The sequence below is a fragment of the Mytilus trossulus genome, chromosome 5 (assembly GCF_036588685.1).
Source record: "Mytilus trossulus isolate FHL-02 chromosome 5, PNRI_Mtr1.1.1.hap1, whole genome shotgun sequence".
In the NCBI taxonomy this organism is placed as follows: domain Eukaryota; kingdom Metazoa; phylum Mollusca; class Bivalvia; order Mytilida; family Mytilidae; genus Mytilus; species Mytilus trossulus.
Window position 1 is genome coordinate 86,351,650 of NC_086377.1, and position 21,179 is coordinate 86,372,828.

Here is a 21,179-nt window from a genome sequence, read left to right on the forward strand (position 1 = left end):
CTTTCTTTGTCCAGAATCAACTTAAATCTTTGTTATATACAATATACAATGTATATTCACTTTTTACTACCAACTGATAAATTTAAATAATCTTTACCATTCAGTGATAACAAGCAGTTTTTTTACATTTTATTTACAGTTTATTTTATGATGTATTTAAATGAGTAGTTATTGTTGCAAACTCCATTAGAATATTTTAATTGAGATTAGTTTTGGAATAAGGGAAAGGGGGATGTGATTACAAAATTGGGTTCAATTTTTCTCATTTGAAATTTCATAAATAAAAAGAAAATTTCTTCAAACATTTTTTTGAGAGGATTAATATTGAACAGCATAGTGAATTGCTAACAAAAAATTTAAGTTCATTAGAACACATTCATTCTGTGTCAGAAACCTATGCTGTGTCAACTATTTAATCACAATCCAAATTTAGAGCTGAATCCAGCTTGAATGTTGAGTCCATGCTTGCCCCAACCGTTCAGGGTTCAACCTCTGCGGTCGTATAAAGCTACGCCCTGCGAAGCATCTGGTTAAAGTTGGAGTTATCTTCCTTTGTCCAGAATTATAGTTGAATCAACTACAACCAATGCTTAAAACAATGCATTCTTTTATTTTACTTTCCATTCAGTACTTAAAAAACACTTTGATTGTCAATTTAAACAATAATTTAAGATTTTGAGCTGAGAGCCTCCATTGATCTTATTAATATTTCTATGTTTTCAGTTCCTTGTAAAGCACCATTGATAAGACTGGTGAGCACAACACCTAATACAATCACAGTAAAATGGGATCCCCTCCCACTTTGATTGTGAACTGAGAGCTTCCATTGATCTTATTTATATTTCTATGTTTTCAGTTCCTTGTAAAGCACCATTGATAAGACTGGTGAGCACAACACCTAATACAATCACAGTCAAATGGGATCCCCTCCCACTCAGATTTAGAAATGGAGTCATTGTCGAGTACTCGATCTATTACATGAAAGTGGAGAGTAAAATCATCATGAAGGAAAGAACATCAGGGACAGCTACGTCTTTCCTTATCACAGGTAATTCATACACAACAAATGTATATTTATATTAAAAAGGTAATACAGACGCCACATTTAAGGGCATACAATACAGTTAAAGCTGTGGTGTGGTGGTTAGTGCATCGGGCTACTATAGACACAAAGGTTCCTTGTTTAATTCCAATTTTAGGGAGAAAATTTCAGGGACTGAATTTTCGACTCTCCCTTGACACCATTTGCAACTATGGTCTTGAGAAATGATGATAGTCCATCAGAAGAAATAGTTGACTTGTGTAAAGAGAGCCATATCTCTTGCACGTTAAAGAAACCCTTGTAGATTTAAAAAAAGAGCTGACTAATGCCCCTACAAGGCAGCAGTTGCACCTGTAAAGTGGAGATGGATTAATATAAATTACAATAACTTGTTTCTCAATCCACTATAAATAAATAGTTTCAACTAATACAGTTATAGGGGAGGTAATGATGTTGATAATGTAATAAATAATTTTTCGTAGAATTATTATGTTTTAACAAAAATTAATTATTTTCAAAGAATTATTACACAAATTAAGAAGCATTCTTTTATAACTCAGATATTCAAAATTGTTTTACAAAATTCTGTATTTGTTTATCTTCTGAAATAAAAAAGTTAAGTATGTCTGTCCAAAGAATCGAAAGTCCAAGAAACCGAAAGTTTTAAGTAAACTGAAAATTTCTACCCTGTTTATCTTCATATTTAGCACATGAAGGTATATGTTTAATTACATATTTGAATTAACTATCGGGGCCTTTTATAGCTAACTATGCGGTATGGGCTTTGCTCATTGTTGAAGGCCGTACCGTGACCTATAGTTGTTAATGTTTGTGTCATTTTGGTCTTTTGTGGATAGTTGTCTCATTGGCAATCATACCACATCTTCTTTTTTATAATTAAAAAGAAGCTTGTATGCAAATTTTCCTAAAATAATCAATACCAGATATCTCCATAATTTTCTCCAGCACAATCTATTTCCTGTACATCTTCTGTTAAGGTGGAAACAATACAGTGAGATAACCAAATGTTTTAATTACATTGTATTGTTTAGGAAATATTTAGTTTCTCAATGTAAAAATGAGTGTTTGTCAAACTGCTATCTATTCAATGAAATTTTTCCTGAGAAAGTGATAGGGTCAAATTTTTTTATTTTTTTATATTTTCTCTAAGGGTCAAAGTAAATATTGTCTAAATTTCATGAAAATTAAACAAGCCAAATTAATTTAAGTCAAGGTGTTGGGTACTACCTTTAAAAGTCTGGTCACCTCCATTGCCATCAAGTGGCCTTTTGGTTGATTTCATACAAAATAATCGCTAGCCAGCTATGCTTATTTAAAACTGAAACGTTTTTTCCCTGACACAGCAATTTGGTAAGTATATTGTTCTTGAATGCATTCATATTTTTGTTATTATTTTATATTCACTTTTGTGTTGTTTAAATAAGTTTAAAACAGTTTTTTACATGTTTAGAAGATTGATTTATTGATAAATTTCCCTCAATGTGAACAGAAATGTTGCCTTTATTCTATTTCAAGCCTTGAGGTCATAAAAATGTCAAAACAGATAATTGACACAAGACAGAATTTGTAATCTAAAGATATTTAATAAATTTGAATGAAAAAAAGAGAAAGACCTGCAAAATTTAGAAATTCCATTAAAGTGAATTGACATAATTGGGCATAAATAAATGACCATCTGTCTATTATTTATTTTTTTAGGTTTAGATCCTGACACAGACTATCGTGTGAGAGTTTTGGCATCCACTAAGGCTGGCTACTGTCGTATTGAAAACAAGGACTGGCCGTGGGTTGACTACCGTACTTCAACCGGCAATAACCCAGGTAAGTTTTCTTTACCTCTTGGATGTATCAAATTCGTTGGTACCTCCCAAATTTGGTTTCATTTCTCCAACTTTAGTTGTTTTAACCAAATGTTATGAAGCTTCTACACAATAGATAAAGGAAGATGTGTTGTGAGTGCCAATGAGACAACTCTCCATCCAAATAACAATTTTGAAAAAAAAAAAAAAAAGTAAACCATTATAGGTCAAAGTTCGGCCTTCAACACAATGCTTATTACAACTGAATACAGATCAAGTTCGAGTTTTGCTGGTGTCACTTTTACTGTTCTAGAGTTATACTTCATTACAAATGTTCTCTAACTTCATTTCCATCTTAAATCATTCATTGTCTTGTGTACCAGTTTTCATGATGTCTTTGTTCAATTAATTCTGCATGTGAAAGAGAAACACATATGTCTCTGAACAATGGCATTCATGGTCTATCTTTAGAATTTAGAATTAAAATGGGAAAGGCCACACTTAAAAATATTTTGGTTTGCCCAAATTCTACCCAAAGGTTGAGACAGTGGGTAGGTAGGTAGGCATTTTCTTTTCTTTTTTCAAAAAAAGAAATTGAAGTATCAGATGTTTTTTAGTCTTTATGCCTTTTTGATTAAAAAAAAACTTCTTCAAATCAGGACAATAAAAGAATTTGAGTAGGCAGCTTTTTTCTGGGCAGTAGCGTTTGGGCAAACATACCTATTATTTATTAAGGCCAAATGTGTCTAAACACCAAAAACCTGACAAAAGAGCAAAAAACAGTTGAAGACCACCAAGGGGTCTTTAACACAGCTAGAAAATGCTTCAAAATCTGCTAAAAAAAAGAATACCTAAAGAATAGTAACGAAACATTGGTACATAATTTAATCATTAGTCCAGGATCTTGGATTTGGTTGATTGAATATGATTTGCTCTTTTTCAGTCCCGACGATACAAGTAAACCAGATAAATTCTACCTCCGTGAATGTTACCTGGCAACATAGTAGTGAAGAGCTACCTACAACTGGTTACCTGTTGTCCCTCAATAAAATCAGTAGTACAGAGCCTCCAGAGGAGTTCAATCTGCCTGCTTACAGGAGGAATTACATTCTCACTGATTTGGGTACGTTTTGGTTACCTAAGATCATGTTTTACTTTCTATGGTCAAACTTTTACTCAAGTTTATGTTTTAAGATTCTTCATGAGAAATGTTTCTGCAAAGCAAAAGAATATAAACAGATATTATAGTTGATATTGTTGCAGATGTTATGTTGAAATATGAATATTTAAAACAAAATTCCTAAAAGTTTTTTGTACTCGTTTTAAGCTAGTTACAGAGACAAAAAAAGTGTATCGGCTCAGTAGTGAGAAATGAAGACCCAAAAGGGAGACTTCAGGGAGGAGGGAGTGATAAGGATGATTTTCTTGTGATAAATTTACCAACATAACACCTTCTAAATGAACTTTTACAAGCCTTTTTTGTGGTAATTGTTTTCTTGTGGTCTGAATGAATTTATAAAAGGAGTTGCACATAACTGCATTGATTTTTTGCAAGAAATTTAAACTCACAATATTTAATAATCTTTTGATATGTATTCATTTATTTCATACTCATTCTCATATTTGCCTCATTCATTGTTCATATATTCATACTCGAGAAATTATCCGAGTTAAACTTTTCATCATATTTTATGACCTGAGCAGACCTGACAAGACTTTACCTGCAGGTCTGAACTACTTATAATTATAAGTACTAATATAATATTTATAGGCACACATACACGTATGTTTGCATGCTTTTACTGTCAAAGAGTTGTAATTTTAAAAGTACTATCGTTTCCCTATTTACTGCTTTTAAATGAGAGGCAAAAGATGCAAATGAATGATGAAACTCACAAGTTATAAACAAACAATTTAATAGACAACACCATGGCAAAAAATGAAAAAGACAAAAAATTATCGAAAGACAAAACAGTATCCTAAACTAAACATAGAAAACCAAATACCCATGGTACTTATATAAAATATCTTGGTAAGATTGAGCAACAGGAACCTGACTGTGGGTGGTCTCTGGTTCTCCATGTAGGTAGGCAGATTGGGAAAAATACATTGAACATCAAGCAATAAATTGTGTTTTTCCAACTTGAAATGTCTGTAAAGTTCAGGTTTCATGTTTTATCAATGACCTTGGTTTATCTGTATGCATCATGTTTTGATTTTATCAATGACCTTGGTTTATCTTTATGCATGCTTGAATTAACCTATATATGCTTTACCTTTTAGAAAACAACACTTTTTATGTAGTGACACTTGTAGCCAAAAACCAACATGGTACCTCTGGCCCAGTGGTAGATGAGTTCGAGACCGGCTACTCCACCATACAACCACCGATAGATGTAAAGATCAACACAACCATGGAAACCAGAGTGACCTTGACCTGGATACAGCCTGATGCTGGTTCTGATGTGGCCTTTTATACTGTACGGTACTACCATACCAATCCTGATAGAGATGAAAAGAGAATCACTGTCACTAGGTTGGTAGTTATGACTTAAATCTTAAATAAATTGCCAAAAATCTTCATTTGTGGCCTGCATTGAGGGATATGTCTTCAAATTTATAATTTTCATGTGTAGACAAAATTACATAATCTGTACAAAGTCTAATGCACCAGATGTGCAATCCAGGGGCGGATGCAGGAATTTTCGAAAGGGGGGGTGCAAAACATATGTCCCGATACAAATGCATTGATCGGCAAAAATAAAGGGGGTGTGCGCACCCCCGGAACCCCCCCTCTGGATCCGCCACTGCAATCTCTTCAGTAATGCTGAGCCAAGAATAATAATATCCAAAATGTAATACAAATGTTGAAAAGTGGATCAATTCAGAAAGGACTTAAAGTATAGCCAATTCTGTAAGGGAGATATCATACTCAATTGAGAGTTATGCCTTCAATATTTTAAAGGTTGACAAAGAGTACACAAGATCTTCTTGTGTAGGCTCTATTGAGTGATATGCCTTTAACCCCATAAAAAAAGTAACAATGTGTAGGCTAGGCTATCTATTGAGTGATATGCCTTTAACCCCATAAAAAAAGTAACAATCTGCATGTGTAGGCTAGGCAATCTTTTGAGTGATATGCCTTCAATATGATATAAAAAAAAGTTTGAAAGACTCCAGTGATTATCTTGAATTTTCAATATTTAGATTTTTCCCCCTGTATTCAGGGTTGGCAAAAACCCGGGTTTTATTAGTATAGCCCAGCCCAGTGGGAAATACTAGCAAAACCCGGATTTTACTGGGTTTTAGTGGTTAATTATTTTTGCCTAGGGTATAATGTATTTGACATATCACTTTAGTAGGAACGTTGAGTTTATTTACTTAGAAAATCTAGTTAGATTTTTTTGGCCAGTGTAAATATGGGAGTGTGGCGTATGTGATCGTGCTCACAAAGGTTTGTTAATTTTAAATATTTTATTGTATGATTGCAGGACTACTGTTACCATTGACAAACTGCATCCTTTCACCTCCTACCAGTTTGATGTAAGAGCTCACACAAGAGATGGTAAATCCAGTCCATACAGTAAACCCGTCTTCACAAGGACCAAGGAAGATGGTAGGTTCTTATTAGTGTTGGATAATCGGTTGAAATTACCAACCAATTATCTATTACAATCGGTTGACAGCAACTAACCGACAATCGGTTATAATCGGATCATAATACCTTGCTCTTTTTTCTTAAAGGAAATCATGCATTTAGTCTCATTGTACTTGTCAAATGTGTATACTATTCCATATCATTGCAGAGTTTATATTTTCATATTTGATCTTTTTTTGTTCCCTTTCATATTCTGGCGTACTAAATTATGATCCTGGTACCTTTGATAATTATCTATTAAGCAGTTAAAACAATGAATCAATAAGAATCAAGATTCATATTGAACATATTTTATCTCATAATTACAACATTAATTACCAACAGTGACACTAACATTTCTAAATTTCAATGGTGTAACTCAGAAAAAAATTTCAATAACATAGCTGTATGAACATTTGAAGAACTTTTACAAATTTAAAATTAACAGAAAAAAATGAAACAATGCATTTGTATTATAACATGTAACAGTAAACATTGGTATTAAGCCAATGTCTGTTAATTCGTGTAGAACGCTTTTATTACTTTTGTAATCATTATTTTCTTTCAATTGTGTCATTCGTGCGTCTGAACTTATTATTGCAAGAATGCAAAATTTTTACATAGTTGAACCGTATCCGATTCGTGATTGTTATATTCATAAATGGCGGACAAATTTCGGAAAATTTACAAAAGTAAACGATGTTTGGCAAGCAATTTGGAAAGGAATATGACGTTTTTGATGCTACAAATGGATAACACATTAATAAAAGGCAACTTGCAACACGTTCTAATGAAGCAACGAAATTATTTTGTCTAAAATCAGAACTATTCGTACGCTCTCAAGTAACAAGTACCGGTTTTGAAAGAAAGTATTTCATACAAAGTTATTAATCTTAGATAACATTCCATCAATCTGCAAATGCTTTTGTCACGTTCATAAAGAAGGAAATTGGTTATTTCTTTCATTTTTGGATGTTTGACATTGTTACTGTCATCGACTGATATTTTTTGTTAATATTGTTTGACTGCGCATATAAAATGCAAACAGTAAACGGACCGGAAGTTTATAAGCTCAAAGTCCCGAAACTTTAACGACAATCGATTGAACAAAATCCCAATCGATTATCGACATCGCCAGCCCCAACCAACTGATTTCTGACTTATTCCGATCATCGGAACAACACTAGTTCTTATTGTTCAAAAATACTACTTTAAATACTGCATATATTATATACATTTATTTTACCGAAGCTGTGTTTCCATTCAGAATATCTTGATTGCTCTGTGTTCTCAATAAAGTTGTGTAAACTTCCCATGAACACTGTGTTGGCTATGACAAAATATACTATGGTTCAATAAATTCTGGAATTACTACATCTACTGTGCACAGATATGCAGATGAATCCTGAAATCTGCCAACAAATAAAGTCTCCTGTTAGTGGTAAAGTGAATAGTTTTTTGGCATAGCAGTTCATTTTCATGTTTCCCCTTTGTTGATCTTTACTTGGATTTGAACAACCATAATTCAATTTAGGGTTTTGTTTTCGTACTGTTTCTAAAGCTTGTACAAATAAGTTATATATTTTCCAACAATGTGTATGTACTTTATTAACATTTTCAACTTTTATTTTAGTTCCCTCGCCACCAGTTAATATGTCTGCTTTGATGAAGAATGGTAATATTGTGGTCACATGGAAACCTCCTGTAATACCAAACGGTCAAATCACCACATACGTCATCAAATATCAGCTTGGATCTGATGAGGAACCTCAGGGTGACTGGTATACAATCAAAGTCAATGGTAGGTTTTATTATTCTTTTCTTCATACTGCAGATTAAATATTAGTCGTTAGATACCAATTTTTGTGGATTTCCTGAATACAGGTAAATCACAAAATTTAATTTACAAGTAATGACCTCTTTTCTAAAGGCTTGTATTAAGACTTTAGCAAACCACAAAATTTAATGTACAAGTAATGACCTCTGTTCTAAAGGCTTGTATTAAGACTTTAGCAAACCACAAAAATTAATGTACAAGTAATGACTTCTTTTCTAAAGGCTTGTATTAAGACTTTAGCAAACCACAAAAATTAATGTACAAGTAATGACATCTTTTCTAAAGGCTTGTATTAAGACTTTAGCAAACCACAAAAATTAATGTACAAGTAATGACATCTTTTCTAAAGGCTTGTATTAAGACTTTAGCAAACCACAAAAATTAATGTACAAGTAATGACATCTTTTCTAAAGGCTTGTGTTAAGACTTTAGCAAACCACAAAAATTAATGTACAAGTAATGACATCTTTTCTAAAGGCTTGTATTAAGACTTTAGCAAACCACAAAAATTAATGTACAAGTAATGACATCTTTTCTAAAGGCTTGTATTAAGACTTTAGCAAACCACAAAAATTAATGTACAAGTAATGACATCTTTTCTAAAGGCTTGTATTAAGACTTTAGCAATCCACAAAATATAATGTACAAGTAATGACCTCTTTTCTAAAGGCTTGTATTAAAACTTGAGCAAACCACAAACTTAAATGTCCACGCACATGCAAGTTTCCTTAGTCCAGTAAAATAGGTACACACATAAAAAAAAGAGAAGTAAAATCACAAAAATACTGAATGAGGAAAATTCAATATGGAAAGTCCCAAATCAAATGGCAAAATCAAATGAAAAACACATCAAACGAATGGACAACAACTGTCATATTCCTGACTTGGTACAGGCATTTTCAAATATAGGAAATGATAGATTGAACCTTGTTTTATAGCACTAAACCTCTCGCTTGTATGACAGTCGCACCAAATCCATTCAAACAACGATTCATAAACAAAATAGACATAATCAGTAAAATAGTCAAAATATGGTTACAGCAGTCATTACTATGTTACAATCTCAAAACAAACAAACATTTACAAATAAGCACATAAAGCATCTATCAAATTAAAAAACACATTCATTGTTTCTTGTGTTGGGGTCAGAAAATGTAAATGTTACATAGGAAGGATTATAACACTGGACAATGACAAAACAACAATCAATGAAAAATAACCAGTTTTCTTAGAAATGATATTATACTTGTAACTTAAAATGATGTAATACAAATTTCTGTGTCAAATGTTATAAAGCTTTTCATATCCTAGTTTTCTTTAATTTTTAGTGAGCTTGTTTACATCCTTTGAAACACTTCCTGTCCCTTTTGGAATTTCATTTAAGGTTGCACTTCTGGAAATATAGTCAATGCAATTTCCCATAGTAACACATTTTATGGCTAAATCTATGGCACTTTTTACTATGAAGTTAGGAAAAAAATTATATTGTAGAATGGAAAGTTCATATTGAAATGTCAAAACATAGGACTGTGGGATATATCTTTGATGCCCAAACTTCAAGAGTAATATTCTGTTCTACCCCTCCCTTCACTTTGGGTTTCCTCAGAATTCAATCTGGCTGCTATCCATGTTTATTTATAATTGTAAAATTCCTCTTGGTCTCTCTGATATTGGAACCAGAAGGAAAATGTAACAAAATATCTTTGAATATAAGATATCTCTCCAAAAGTGACAAGTTTTTGTCATACTGTTTGTGATATGGTTGTTTTTACTAAGTGAAACCTAAAGTTTGTTATATATAAAACCATTTGTATGTGACAATTTGAATAATAGTAAGAATGTTTTGTAGGTACTATAACATCATGGAGTTTACAGTATTCTGAAGGCATATATTATTATCTGAAGATGTTAGCATGCACAGGGGCAGGACCTGGTAATACTACAATAACTATTGTAATCCCTGAGAAGGAAACAGGTATGTATATTGCTTATAAAAAGGGCTGAAAGATACCAGACGGACATTCCAACTCATAGGTCAAAAATAAACTGACAACACCATGGCTAAAAAAGAAAAAGACAAACAGAAATAAAAGTACACAAGACACACAAAAAATTAGGGGTGATCTTGGGTACTCCGGAAGGGTAAGCAGATCCTGCTCCACATGTGGCACCTGTTGTGTTGCTCCTGTATAATTATCATTCTACAATTAACAACTTCATGGACTTCAAATTCAACTTAGGCCTAAAAAAAAAGATATGTGTTTCCGGTAAAATCATTTTGAAAAATAGGGTTGGTAGGTGGGATTTTTTTTTTTTTTTTTTTTTTGACATCGTAAATGAAATCCTGAAAATTATCATGTTTTTTCCAAGTCCGGATCTGTGAAGTGTGCCATTTGCAATGTTTTTGAAGCACCTGCTGTGCAAATTTCTTGGATTTTAACCTATTTGGGATACCTTTTGACATTAATAAAATGTTTTTCTGGCTTTCTAAGCAAGAGAGAAAAAATATTATGTCATCTATCAGAAGCCTTTGTCAAAAACAGGGTTGGTTGATAAATTTTTTAATTATTTTTTGGAAGATCCAATAAAAAATTTAGGGTCGGGGCTAAAAAAACGGGCATAGGACATTTGAGCGAAAAAGAAAAAAGCACATAGGGTCATTTGAGCGCCGACTTCATAGGACATTTGAGCGCCGGGATATTAACCTTACCTGAGTTTTCAGACAGGACATATGAGCGAAATTTTCCCTGATAATTTTACACGAATTAAGATTTTTTTTTTAAAAGTAAGAAAAAAAAGTAAGATTTAGTTATAAATATTTTTTATTTTATTTCACACCAGAGTAATTCGACCGGTTCTGGCTGGTTTATGTAAGTGAAATCCTAAGTTGATCTCTATTTACCAATCAATTCTACTATAATTCATTGGCTATGCAAATTTTCTTTGTTCTAAAATTCTTATATATATATCTATTAAGTGAAATGTCCCTTGGCACTTGAAATCTTAATACTAATAATACATGTACGTGTTAAAATGGATATTATTTTGACCGAGACTAATAAGGGAAAAAGAAGCCTTGTTTGTGACAGTTTCCGATATAGAGTGGACAAAACACTAAAAGGAGAAGAAATATCCTGGAGATGTACAGTAAGTACCTTTTTTTACAAATTTAATGTTAATGTAAACTACTTGTTCGTCTGTTACGCTTCAACTTCCATAACTTCTTTTAATTTTGATTTATATCTATATCATTATATGTCTATCTTATACCTCCTTTAGATTAATTTTTTAACACATTTGAATATAAGCTACCACATATAGGGTTAGGTATCAAGGCTCCATGTTGAAGGTCGTACTGTAACCTATATAACATTGTTAGGTTGATTTTCTAGGCACTTTACAATATTCATACAATACACTGTAAAAATTGTGCTTAGAGCCTAAACATTTCCTAAACATGTTTAGATCTAAACATGTTTAGGAAAATGTTTAGAAGCTAAACACATAAATGTCTGTGGTGTTCCCATTCTAAACATGTTATGAATTTCAACATGTAATGCCCCACATGCTTAGAGCCTAAACATGTAACCAATTGTATAACATGAAATGTGTATAGAAAAGTGTTTAGGCCCTAAACACAATTTTTACAGTGTATATATACAATATATAATTGCTTGTTTTAATTATATTGTGTCTTGGATGAGGAGTTGTCTTTTTAGGATTCATACTACATCTTATTTTTATGTCTTGCAATAGCAAATGAAAAAGCATTTAAACACTTCAATTGTATTTGTCCTTTCAATATTTTTCAGGCAAAAGGTTGCAAAGCAAGACTGAGGACGGATTGTACCGGAACCGTTATAATTCAACAGAAAAATACTCATAACCATGATACCAGTGATCGTGACAATGAACGTCACTTGCTGCGGGTACGATCAAAAAGAAAAGCGGATGATGATATTGCTCAACGTCCTTCAAAAATTATCCGTACAGAGTTACAGAACATGGATGAAGCAAATCTAAAGTCTGAAGACATTGGCAGCGTTTCAAAGGCTATATATAGAAAGAGGCGTAAATCTCACCCTGCACTTCCTAAATCTAGAGAGGAAACACACCAATCATTAAAGAAGATTAATATTCAGTCAAATAAATTTGAAAATTTTGTGCAGTTTAATGATGAACAAACTGGTATAATTATTCTTACGTGTCCAACCAATCTTGAATGTTTATGCAGTGTGCCGGAAATTTTTATGGATGGTACTTACAAATATTGCCCAAAGTTCTTTAAACAGTTATATACTATTCATGGCTATAACAAAGGAAATTATGTCCCTCTTGTATTCTGCTTACTTCCTGGAAAGTCTGAAGAAATTTACGTGAATTGCTTTTCCTCAATTGTCAAGCTATGTTCCGATCAAGGTCACACACTTCAACCGAAAGCAGTACACGTCGATTTTGAAGAACGGGTAATGAAAGTTATGAAGGATTTTTTCCCGTCTATAGAGATCAAATGCTGTAGGTTTCACTTAGGCCAAGCCTGGTGGCGAAAAATCCAGAAAGTTGGACTTAGTCAACAATACAAAGAGCTTGATTCAGACATTAGTAAATGGCTTAAAGGGATTTTTGGGATAGCCTTTTTAGCTCCAGACGAAGTAGCCGACTGTTTCGTAGAAGATTTTATGGCCGTTGTACCTAACGACAAGCCTTGTATAGAATTTGCAGATTACCTGACTGATACTTATATAACAGATGAATCGTTATTTCCCCCTCATCTCTGGGCCGAAGTTCCATCCTCGTTAAAACGTACTAACAATGGGCCCGAATCATTTCATGCCCATTATAACGAGCAGTTCTATCACAGTCATCCATCAATTTATACTTTCCTTGACACTATTATCAAATTGCAATCTGTGACTTACATAAAAATTCGGAGTTTGAACATTGATGCACCGCAGAGCCGAACAGAAAAGGAGAAGGAACAGAATCTCCGGGATTTGCATTCGAAATACTGCCAGCAGGAAATTACGAGGGATTTTTATGTCAGAAGCCTGGGATATAAGTTCCAAGCCCGAACAGACTTGTAAATAATGCCGTTGCCGAGTTTTATGTTTTATGACAGTGCTTTGTTTTTAGTGCTTTGTTTACAATTAAAAGATGTTTTAATCTTTTTGTTGGTAAACTCCTGTTTTATGACTGTGCTTTGTTTTTAGTGCTTTGTTTTTTACAATTAAAATATGTTTTAATAATGTGGTATGATTGCCAATAAGACAATTCTCTATCCAAGACTTGTTTTCGCTCAAATGTCCTACGCTTATTCTTATTTTCGCTCAAATGTCCTAAAATTTAGGCGCTCAAATGTCCTATACTTTGGCGCTCAAACGTCCTTTTTTTCTCGCTCAAATGTCCTGTCAATGCGCTCAAATGTCCATTGCCGAAAAAAACAGGGTCGGTCGGGTTACCGGATCTTAGAAAGAAAAAGTAATTGCACATACAATGGTGAATCTTCTAGGAGGGCATTTTAATTTAAATCAAATCTTATATTTATTTACATTTAAATGATTGACAAAAAATGCATTGCCCCATTTTGTTTATGATGTTTTAAAAATGTTTTTGTGTTTACAGTTGTATCTCCGAGTGGTAGTCCTAAAGACCAGAAGATTGGTATAATAATTGGCTGTCTTATAGGAATTGTGTGTATCATCATCTGTATACTGATCATACTATGTCGAAACAGGTAATGACATCACTCATCAAAGACATGTATGAAAGGTTTCTGAACTATTTCTAGGGAACAGAAACATATAACTCTCTGATTTGTTATCAAGGTAAATGATAAAATTGAGAGTGGAAATAGAGAATATGTCGAAGAGACAACAATCTGACCAAAGAGCAGAAAATGCTAGGTCAATGCCACAAATTTGTCTTCAACACAGCAAAAATCCCTCACCTGGAACATTACACATGCATTTTTAGTATAATTTCTCTTATGTGTACCTTTGAAAGGCTTGTATTATGTTTTCTGGTCTGTGCATCTGTCCGTCGGTCCTTCCGGTCCTGTCCCGCTTCAGGTTCAAGTTTTTGGTCGAGTTAGTTTTTGATGAAGTTGAAGTCCAATCAACTTCAAACTTAGTAGACATGTTCCCTATGATATGATCTTTCTAATTTTAATGCCAAATTAGAGATTTTATCCCATTTTCACTGTCCATTGAACATAGAAAATGATAGTGCAGATGGGGCATCTGTGTACTTGGGACACATTCTTGTTTGTAAGTAAATGCATGTCTATTTGTTTTTATTCCCCTGCTGTAGCAGAGGGAGCATATGTTTTACCCTAAAGGTAGGTCTGTACGTATAGACTGTTGTATGTACTCCAGTACATCCTAAATTTGGTTTCTGTTCTCTAATTTTAGTTTGCCGCAATCTAATGTCATGAAACTTGTACAGAATGCTTATTACTACATAAAGTTTGAAATTCAGTCTTGTTACTTTTACCATTCTTGAATTGTGTCCCATTATAAACCTAAAAATTACTGAATTTTTATTTTCTATTCTCTAACTTAAGTTGGTCTCTACCATTCCTCATTTATTTGTTTATTTTTAGATGTTTTAAGAATAGTTATCCACAGACACAAACAACTTGTTACCATGGTAATGGCCACATACCAAACCATGGTAACGGTCATGTGACTGGTCCAGCAGAACAGAGTTTATTGGATCACCACCAGATGGAGCTGTTCACACCAATTCTGACAGAGAATCAAAATTGTGACTCCAAGGTCAGTTCACAACAACTACTTAAAGAAAAAAAAAGTTTGAGGTCAGCAGTGATATTGTTTGCCTTAAATCAATGGAGAATAAAGGCTTCTTCCCCTGGAGAAAATTCCCAATTTAAAAAAAAATGGCTTAAAATTATTCCCAAAAAGACAACTTTTTTCCCAAACAATGCAGTCTCAGTAGTAATTGTGCATGAATTAAAACTGAAAAACACTCATTTAAACCATTTTCATGCCTAAAATGACTATATGTGCAGATTTGGGGGTCTATTAATGTATCATAACTGACAATAAGGGGTCTTATTTCCCTCTCAAAAGTGGGTCTGCAAATTGAAGTTAAAGTCAAATTCATCTTTCATTATAAATTTCCCAATTTGATAAAAATGACGCATATTTTCCCAATAAAAAAGGGTAGAGGTAGTTTTGAAAAAAGCCAACAAAACCACTGGGTCACTTTCCAAAAATAGATTGGACATTGGTACAAGAATACAACATAAAAACAATATATGAAAACCAGTGGAAAACGGCTTAATTCATTCAAAGCACGGTTGACATGAAGACATAAATACAAAAGATACAAATATAAAAAAGAAGATGTGGTATGATTGCCAATGAGACAATTCTTAACAAGAGACTCAATGACACAGAAATTAACAGCTATAGGCAACTTTCTGCAAGGCCCTTTATAGCATAATAATCTATAAAAGACTGGAAAGGATAATAGGGACATACAGAATGTGGCCAGGTAAAACATGTTTGTAAGCAGCAAATCCTCCACCAGGACAGTGCTGTAACAGTACTATAAAATAATAAACTATAATAATAAGTTGAAAAAGTCTCAACTCATCAGATGGATACAAATGGAAATATCTAACAAAAAATGGCCATGTACTTGTACATCCAAGAAAAAATAAAAAATACACAAATCTGAGAGTACTCACAGTTACTGACAGCTTGTTCAAAACCAATATCAACTAAAAAAAAATATGCATCTAAGACTATAGTATCAATCAGTACACATCCAACATTCAATAGTTTTAGGGTAAAAACGTCTTAAACAGAGAAAAACCTGACCTTTTGCAATGCCATGATATGACATTTAAACACTAAAAAAACACAAAAGATACAAAGTGGAGTTTTCTATGAATAGTAAAGACTAATTCTGCCTCAGAATTGTGTACTAGCTGACTAATCTACAGTGTTGTATGATGTGTTTTATAGGGATGTGGCAGTGGGAATTTGATCGTCACACCTAATGGAACAAGAATCAATGGCTATGTTCCATTTAAGAATGGCATGAGAAATGGTCATGTGCCGAATGGACGTGTCACAGCTTTCCCCGGACGAGGGGAAATAGCCAATCCAGAGGTTTGTATTTTAACCAGGTTTAATTTACCATTTTCTACATTAGAAAATACATGTACCAAGTCCGGAATATGACAGTTATTATCCATTAGTTTGATATGTTGAGGTTATGATTTTGCCATTTGATTAGGAACTAAGACAGAGTTCCGTATTTTTGTTCTTTTTATGCTCATTTATGGGAAATATGTTTTCTAGTCTGTGTTTCCGTTCCTTCATTCGTCCGTCTGTCCCGCTTTAGGTCAAAGTTTTTGATGAAGTTGAAATCCAATCAAAAAAATCAACTTGAAACTTAGTACTCATGTTTACTATGATATGATCTTTCTAATGTAATGCTAAATAAGAGTTTTTACCCCTATTTCACGGTCCACTGAACATAGAAAAGTATAGTGTGAGTGGGGCATCCATGTACTACTACTTCTACTATGGACACATCCTTGTTAATCTATAGAATCACACATTTGATCATGGTGATTTATCCTTTTACATATATTTGCTCTTTTTTAATGGAATGAATGCAAACTATTAATCTGTGTAAAGGGTTTATTTTATACGCCAATTCTTGTAGCAATTATGAAATGTGGTTTGAGTGCCAGTCAAACAACTATACACCAAAGTTCAAATGAAGTGGATATAAGCAATTATTGGCAATTGAACAACCTTTAACAATGAGAAAAAAACCTTCCATATAGTCGGATATAAAAACCCTGACATGAAAAATATGAAACAATTCAATTGAGGGGAACTAACTTACAGCAAAACTATTTATGAAAAACATGAACAAACAACAACCACTGAACCACAGGATTGTGACTTAACGAATGTGGCAGGTTAAAGAGGTTTGAAGGCAGAAAACCTTCCCCTAAAATGGGACAACAGATTTAGTGTAAAGAGTTCATTAAAAGTCGGAGAAAATAATGACAAGTTAGTTAAGTTTGATCTCTGATCTTTTGCTTGGCAGCCATGAAGATCTCTGTGACATTTTAATACCAGAGCATCATTTGAAAGTCATTAACAAAGGATTTTCCTTCCTAAAATACTGTGAACTGTAAACACTTTTCCATTAAAAACATTAAGCTATTGACATTTCTAATTTTGTGATTTCAAAACTTTATAATTGTACATAGCATTTGCATTTTGTCTTGTGTCAATATCCTATAGGAGAAAATAAAGTATAATGATGGACATGGTCTTCAGCACAGAGTCTAGGCTCAAACAAAACAGCAATCTATATAAGGCCCATAAAATGACTTGTGTAAAACCATTAAAAACAGAAAAACCCACTGTCTAATTTATCAAAAAAATGAGAAACACTTACCGGTATGAACCACATCAACAATTGACACCCACAGAACACCCTTATCTATTAATTAAAATGAGACCTGGTTCAAACTTGTTGAAAGCTCAAGGGCTTATAGCCTCCATGTTAAACTTATGGTTAATATTTCAGGAAACGCGAGGTCTTATAGCCTCCATGTTTAACTTATTGTTAATATTTCAGGAAACTCGAGGGCGTATAGCCTTTATGTTAAACTTATGGTTCATATTTCAGGAAACGCGAGGGCTTATAGCCTCCATGTTTAACTTATGGTTAATATTTGAGGAAACACGAGGGCTTATAGCCTCCATGTTAATCTTTTTGATCAATATTTCAGGAAACTCGAGGACTTATAGCCTCCATGTTAATCTTTTTGATCAATATTTCAGGAAACTCGAGGGCTTATAGCCTCCATGTTAATCTTTTTGATCAATATTTCAGGAAACTCGAGGGCTTATAGCCTCCATGTTAGCGTCAAGTGATGGAAGTCATACATCAGAAGATTCATCTAAAGGACCCAAAACAAGTTCCTTAGATGATAAGAGCCACGTTGGCCAGGATCTACCTCAGAACTTAGACATTTTACAAAACGGTGAAGAACATACCTCTCCCGTCGAAGAGGATGTACAAAAGGGAAATAACTCATCACGGAGTTGTCTCCCTCCATCATCTCTCAGGATTTCTGCCCCTAATCAACAGTCTACCTCCGGTCCCCCGTCATGTCATGATTCTCCATCGCCAGTGGAGACAGAGGGGTCCGTTAGCAGCGTGGAGGACTGTTCGGATGTCGGCAGCAACCACCATACCTCACTTAACGAGGACAAACCTCAATCTAATACCTCAGACTCTTTAATTCCATCATTACGGAATGGTAGAATCAGGGCTCCGGAGGAGGTCGTGTTGCCGTACACGTATCAACCGCCTCCTCCGCCATACCCAGGGAAAAAGCGTTGCTATGCCAACACATCGCCTCAGGAACATCGTGTCAACTCACAACAAGTAATTGATGCATGAATTTCATATTATTATATTTATGATTTTTAATTTTTTCAAACTTTTGTTAAGACTGGTTAATGTTTTAATTATTTGTTTTTAAGTAAAAACAGTTGTTTGCAGACAACTCTGAGATTTTATGAACAAATTTTTTAGCTGTTTTGTATGTTAAGCTTTTTGACATGCATTTTTTTCTCTTTTTTTCAAAATGATTTTTAAAAAGTTTTTAACGACATATTTTTTGAGTTGGTTGGCATAGTGTGTTATTTTAGGAATATTATTATATGATATTTTCGGTATGATGCGGGTAAACTGTCTTTGTTTTACACATAAGCTCTTGATAATTTTTGTTCCCTGGTCGAATACGTAAAAACAGGATACCTCACTGACGTTTATCTACCTATATATTATTATTAGCAGACAAAGACTGCATTTTTTATGAATAATCGTTGTTATTATTCATTTATATACCTCAAGGATCACATGACTCGATCATGTGATCGAAATAGTGAAATACCTCAGGTGTCACGTGACTATTTTATTATCATCTCACATTATAATCAGTTTGGAGGAGGAAAAGTGAAAGTAGCTTCAGATGAGTCACATGACCTCGCAGTGATGTAAAGTGAAAGTGAAAGTAGAACAAGGAAGTGAAAACATATGAAGCAGGAAAAAGAATAACAGGGTAAAATAAGTGAGCTGTGGACAAAAGATTACCGGTGATTTTTGATCCAGCATACAAATTATTATATTGCCTCAATTGTCTTTTAATGTTATATTAAAATTTTATATTAGTATTACACTTGGAATTAAATGACCATCTCTATATAAAGCTAAATTATACAAGAGCCCACACTGTAATTTATTTTAGCATATAATTTTAAGATAGAAAATATTTTATAAATTATTTGAAATATTTGTTTATTTTATTATGGACTGTATTTCATATTTAACTCAACTTGTAGAATTATTTTTGTTGATGACTAGTTTTGTAGATTTGACTTTTGACACTCGGTGTCCAGTTGTAATATTTTCAAAAGTACCACAAATCTTTTTTCTAATGTGTATTATCAGTTTTTGGGAAACATTTTACCACTTTCAGTGGCGCTCTCAGTGCTTATTGAAAACTGAAAAAAAAATTAATAACTTTTTGATGAGGTTATTCTGTTTAAGATTTGATTATTTTTAGAAACTGCAGGTTTTAATTTAGGAAAATAAGTTTTTGTTTTGTAAACATCAAGAGAGGTTTTAATAGATTTTCGATGGTACTATCCTTACTAAAAAGTTTTAGCTATCCTTACCAAAAGGCTTGTAGAAATAAAATAAATTTGGACCCAACATTAAGTTTTTGCTCAGCTTTTAGGGGTTGAGACCAGCAATATATGTATTTGTTGTAAGTCTGGAAAATCAGGGATTCGTTTTAAAAGCTTTAGATAAACTTATGTTCACCAATGCCTCAAATGTATAAATAAACTGATAAATTATTATTAGTATGCTAGAAATAACTGACCTGTGGCTAGTATTATGTATATGGAATTTTATATCATTTAAAATTATACAGTTTTCTTTTTTACTATTCGAAATAGTAGCAAAACCATCTGATATTTTGTACTATGAATTATGATTTTGAGATATTTAAATTATTATATTTATTGTTTCATAGTGCTATTTGTAAATCAATCGGAATGAATCGTAATTTTCATAAGACTGTGAAAGACATGTTAATTTCACAATTCAATTCAATAATTTCTAAATATATATTTGGCCCCATTTAGTTTGTTGCTCATTTTTATATATGTTATATGAAATAGTGAATTCGTCAGTTAAAAAAAGATTTAGAATAATGACATTTTTCAAAACCAGATTTGTTTTATGCGAAAGCCTCAATATTTAAGAAGGAAATACAAACTGATGTTACAGCTTATTTCCTAATTTTTGTAGGGTAAGACTTTGGTTAGCCTGCTTCTATTTGTATATTGACAATTGTAATTTGGATAACTTTCTATCAAATTTGATATATACTGGTTTAATAATGCCTATCTATATTGTGTGCAGATGTCAATCTTAATCACAATGCTTGAGCTAACATTTATTCTAACAAAGCAAGCTAGCCACAGTTTTACTCTACAAGAATTAGGAAATTAGCTGTAAATCTATCTTTGTACTAAAGTGTGGATCTGATGTTATCCCTCTGTGTTAAAATGAAGATTTAATGTTTCAATTGAATGATGGACGTGTCATTTATTCCACTTTTTCTCATCACATTTAAGGCAGCTGAGTTCAATGTATGCAGGATAGAGGTTATCTATCATGGCCACCTCGAGTTAAGGATGTAGACCTAGGTTAAGGGAGGTAACTCTTAGAAATCAACAGTACATTTGCGTCAACCATTTTCAT

The 21,179-nt window shown here is 33.1% G+C and overlaps 2 protein-coding genes across 2 annotated transcripts in view; both read left to right on the plus strand.

Annotated features, from left to right (window-relative positions):
- LOC134719236 (protogenin-like) overlaps window positions 1-20,372 on the plus strand; it is a 43,931-nt gene extending 23,559 nt beyond the window's left edge. The window contains exons 11-21 of the mRNA XM_063582242.1: window positions 857-1,048; window positions 2,762-2,884; window positions 3,806-3,985; window positions 5,146-5,398; window positions 6,354-6,478; window positions 8,133-8,300; window positions 10,186-10,311; window positions 13,959-14,070; window positions 14,938-15,112; window positions 16,331-16,477; window positions 18,231-20,372. Coding sequence (XP_063438312.1) covers window positions 857-1,048; window positions 2,762-2,884; window positions 3,806-3,985; window positions 5,146-5,398; window positions 6,354-6,478; window positions 8,133-8,300; window positions 10,186-10,311; window positions 13,959-14,070; window positions 14,938-15,112; window positions 16,331-16,477; window positions 18,231-18,803 — 2,174 coding nt within the window. The 3' untranslated portion in view covers window positions 18,804-20,372. The remainder of the gene's footprint in view (window positions 1-856; window positions 1,049-2,761; window positions 2,885-3,805; window positions 3,986-5,145; window positions 5,399-6,353; window positions 6,479-8,132; window positions 8,301-10,185; window positions 10,312-13,958; window positions 14,071-14,937; window positions 15,113-16,330; window positions 16,478-18,230) is intronic.
- LOC134719235 (uncharacterized) lies at window positions 10,944-13,574 on the plus strand. Its single transcript, XM_063582240.1, has 2 exons — window positions 10,944-11,483; window positions 12,149-13,574. Exons 1-2 carry the CDS (start codon window positions 11,370-11,372, stop codon window positions 13,418-13,420), a joined length of 1,386 nt encoding a protein of 461 aa, XP_063438310.1. The 5' UTR covers window positions 10,944-11,369; the 3' UTR covers window positions 13,421-13,574.
- Window positions 20,373-21,179: the final 807 nt, after the last annotated feature.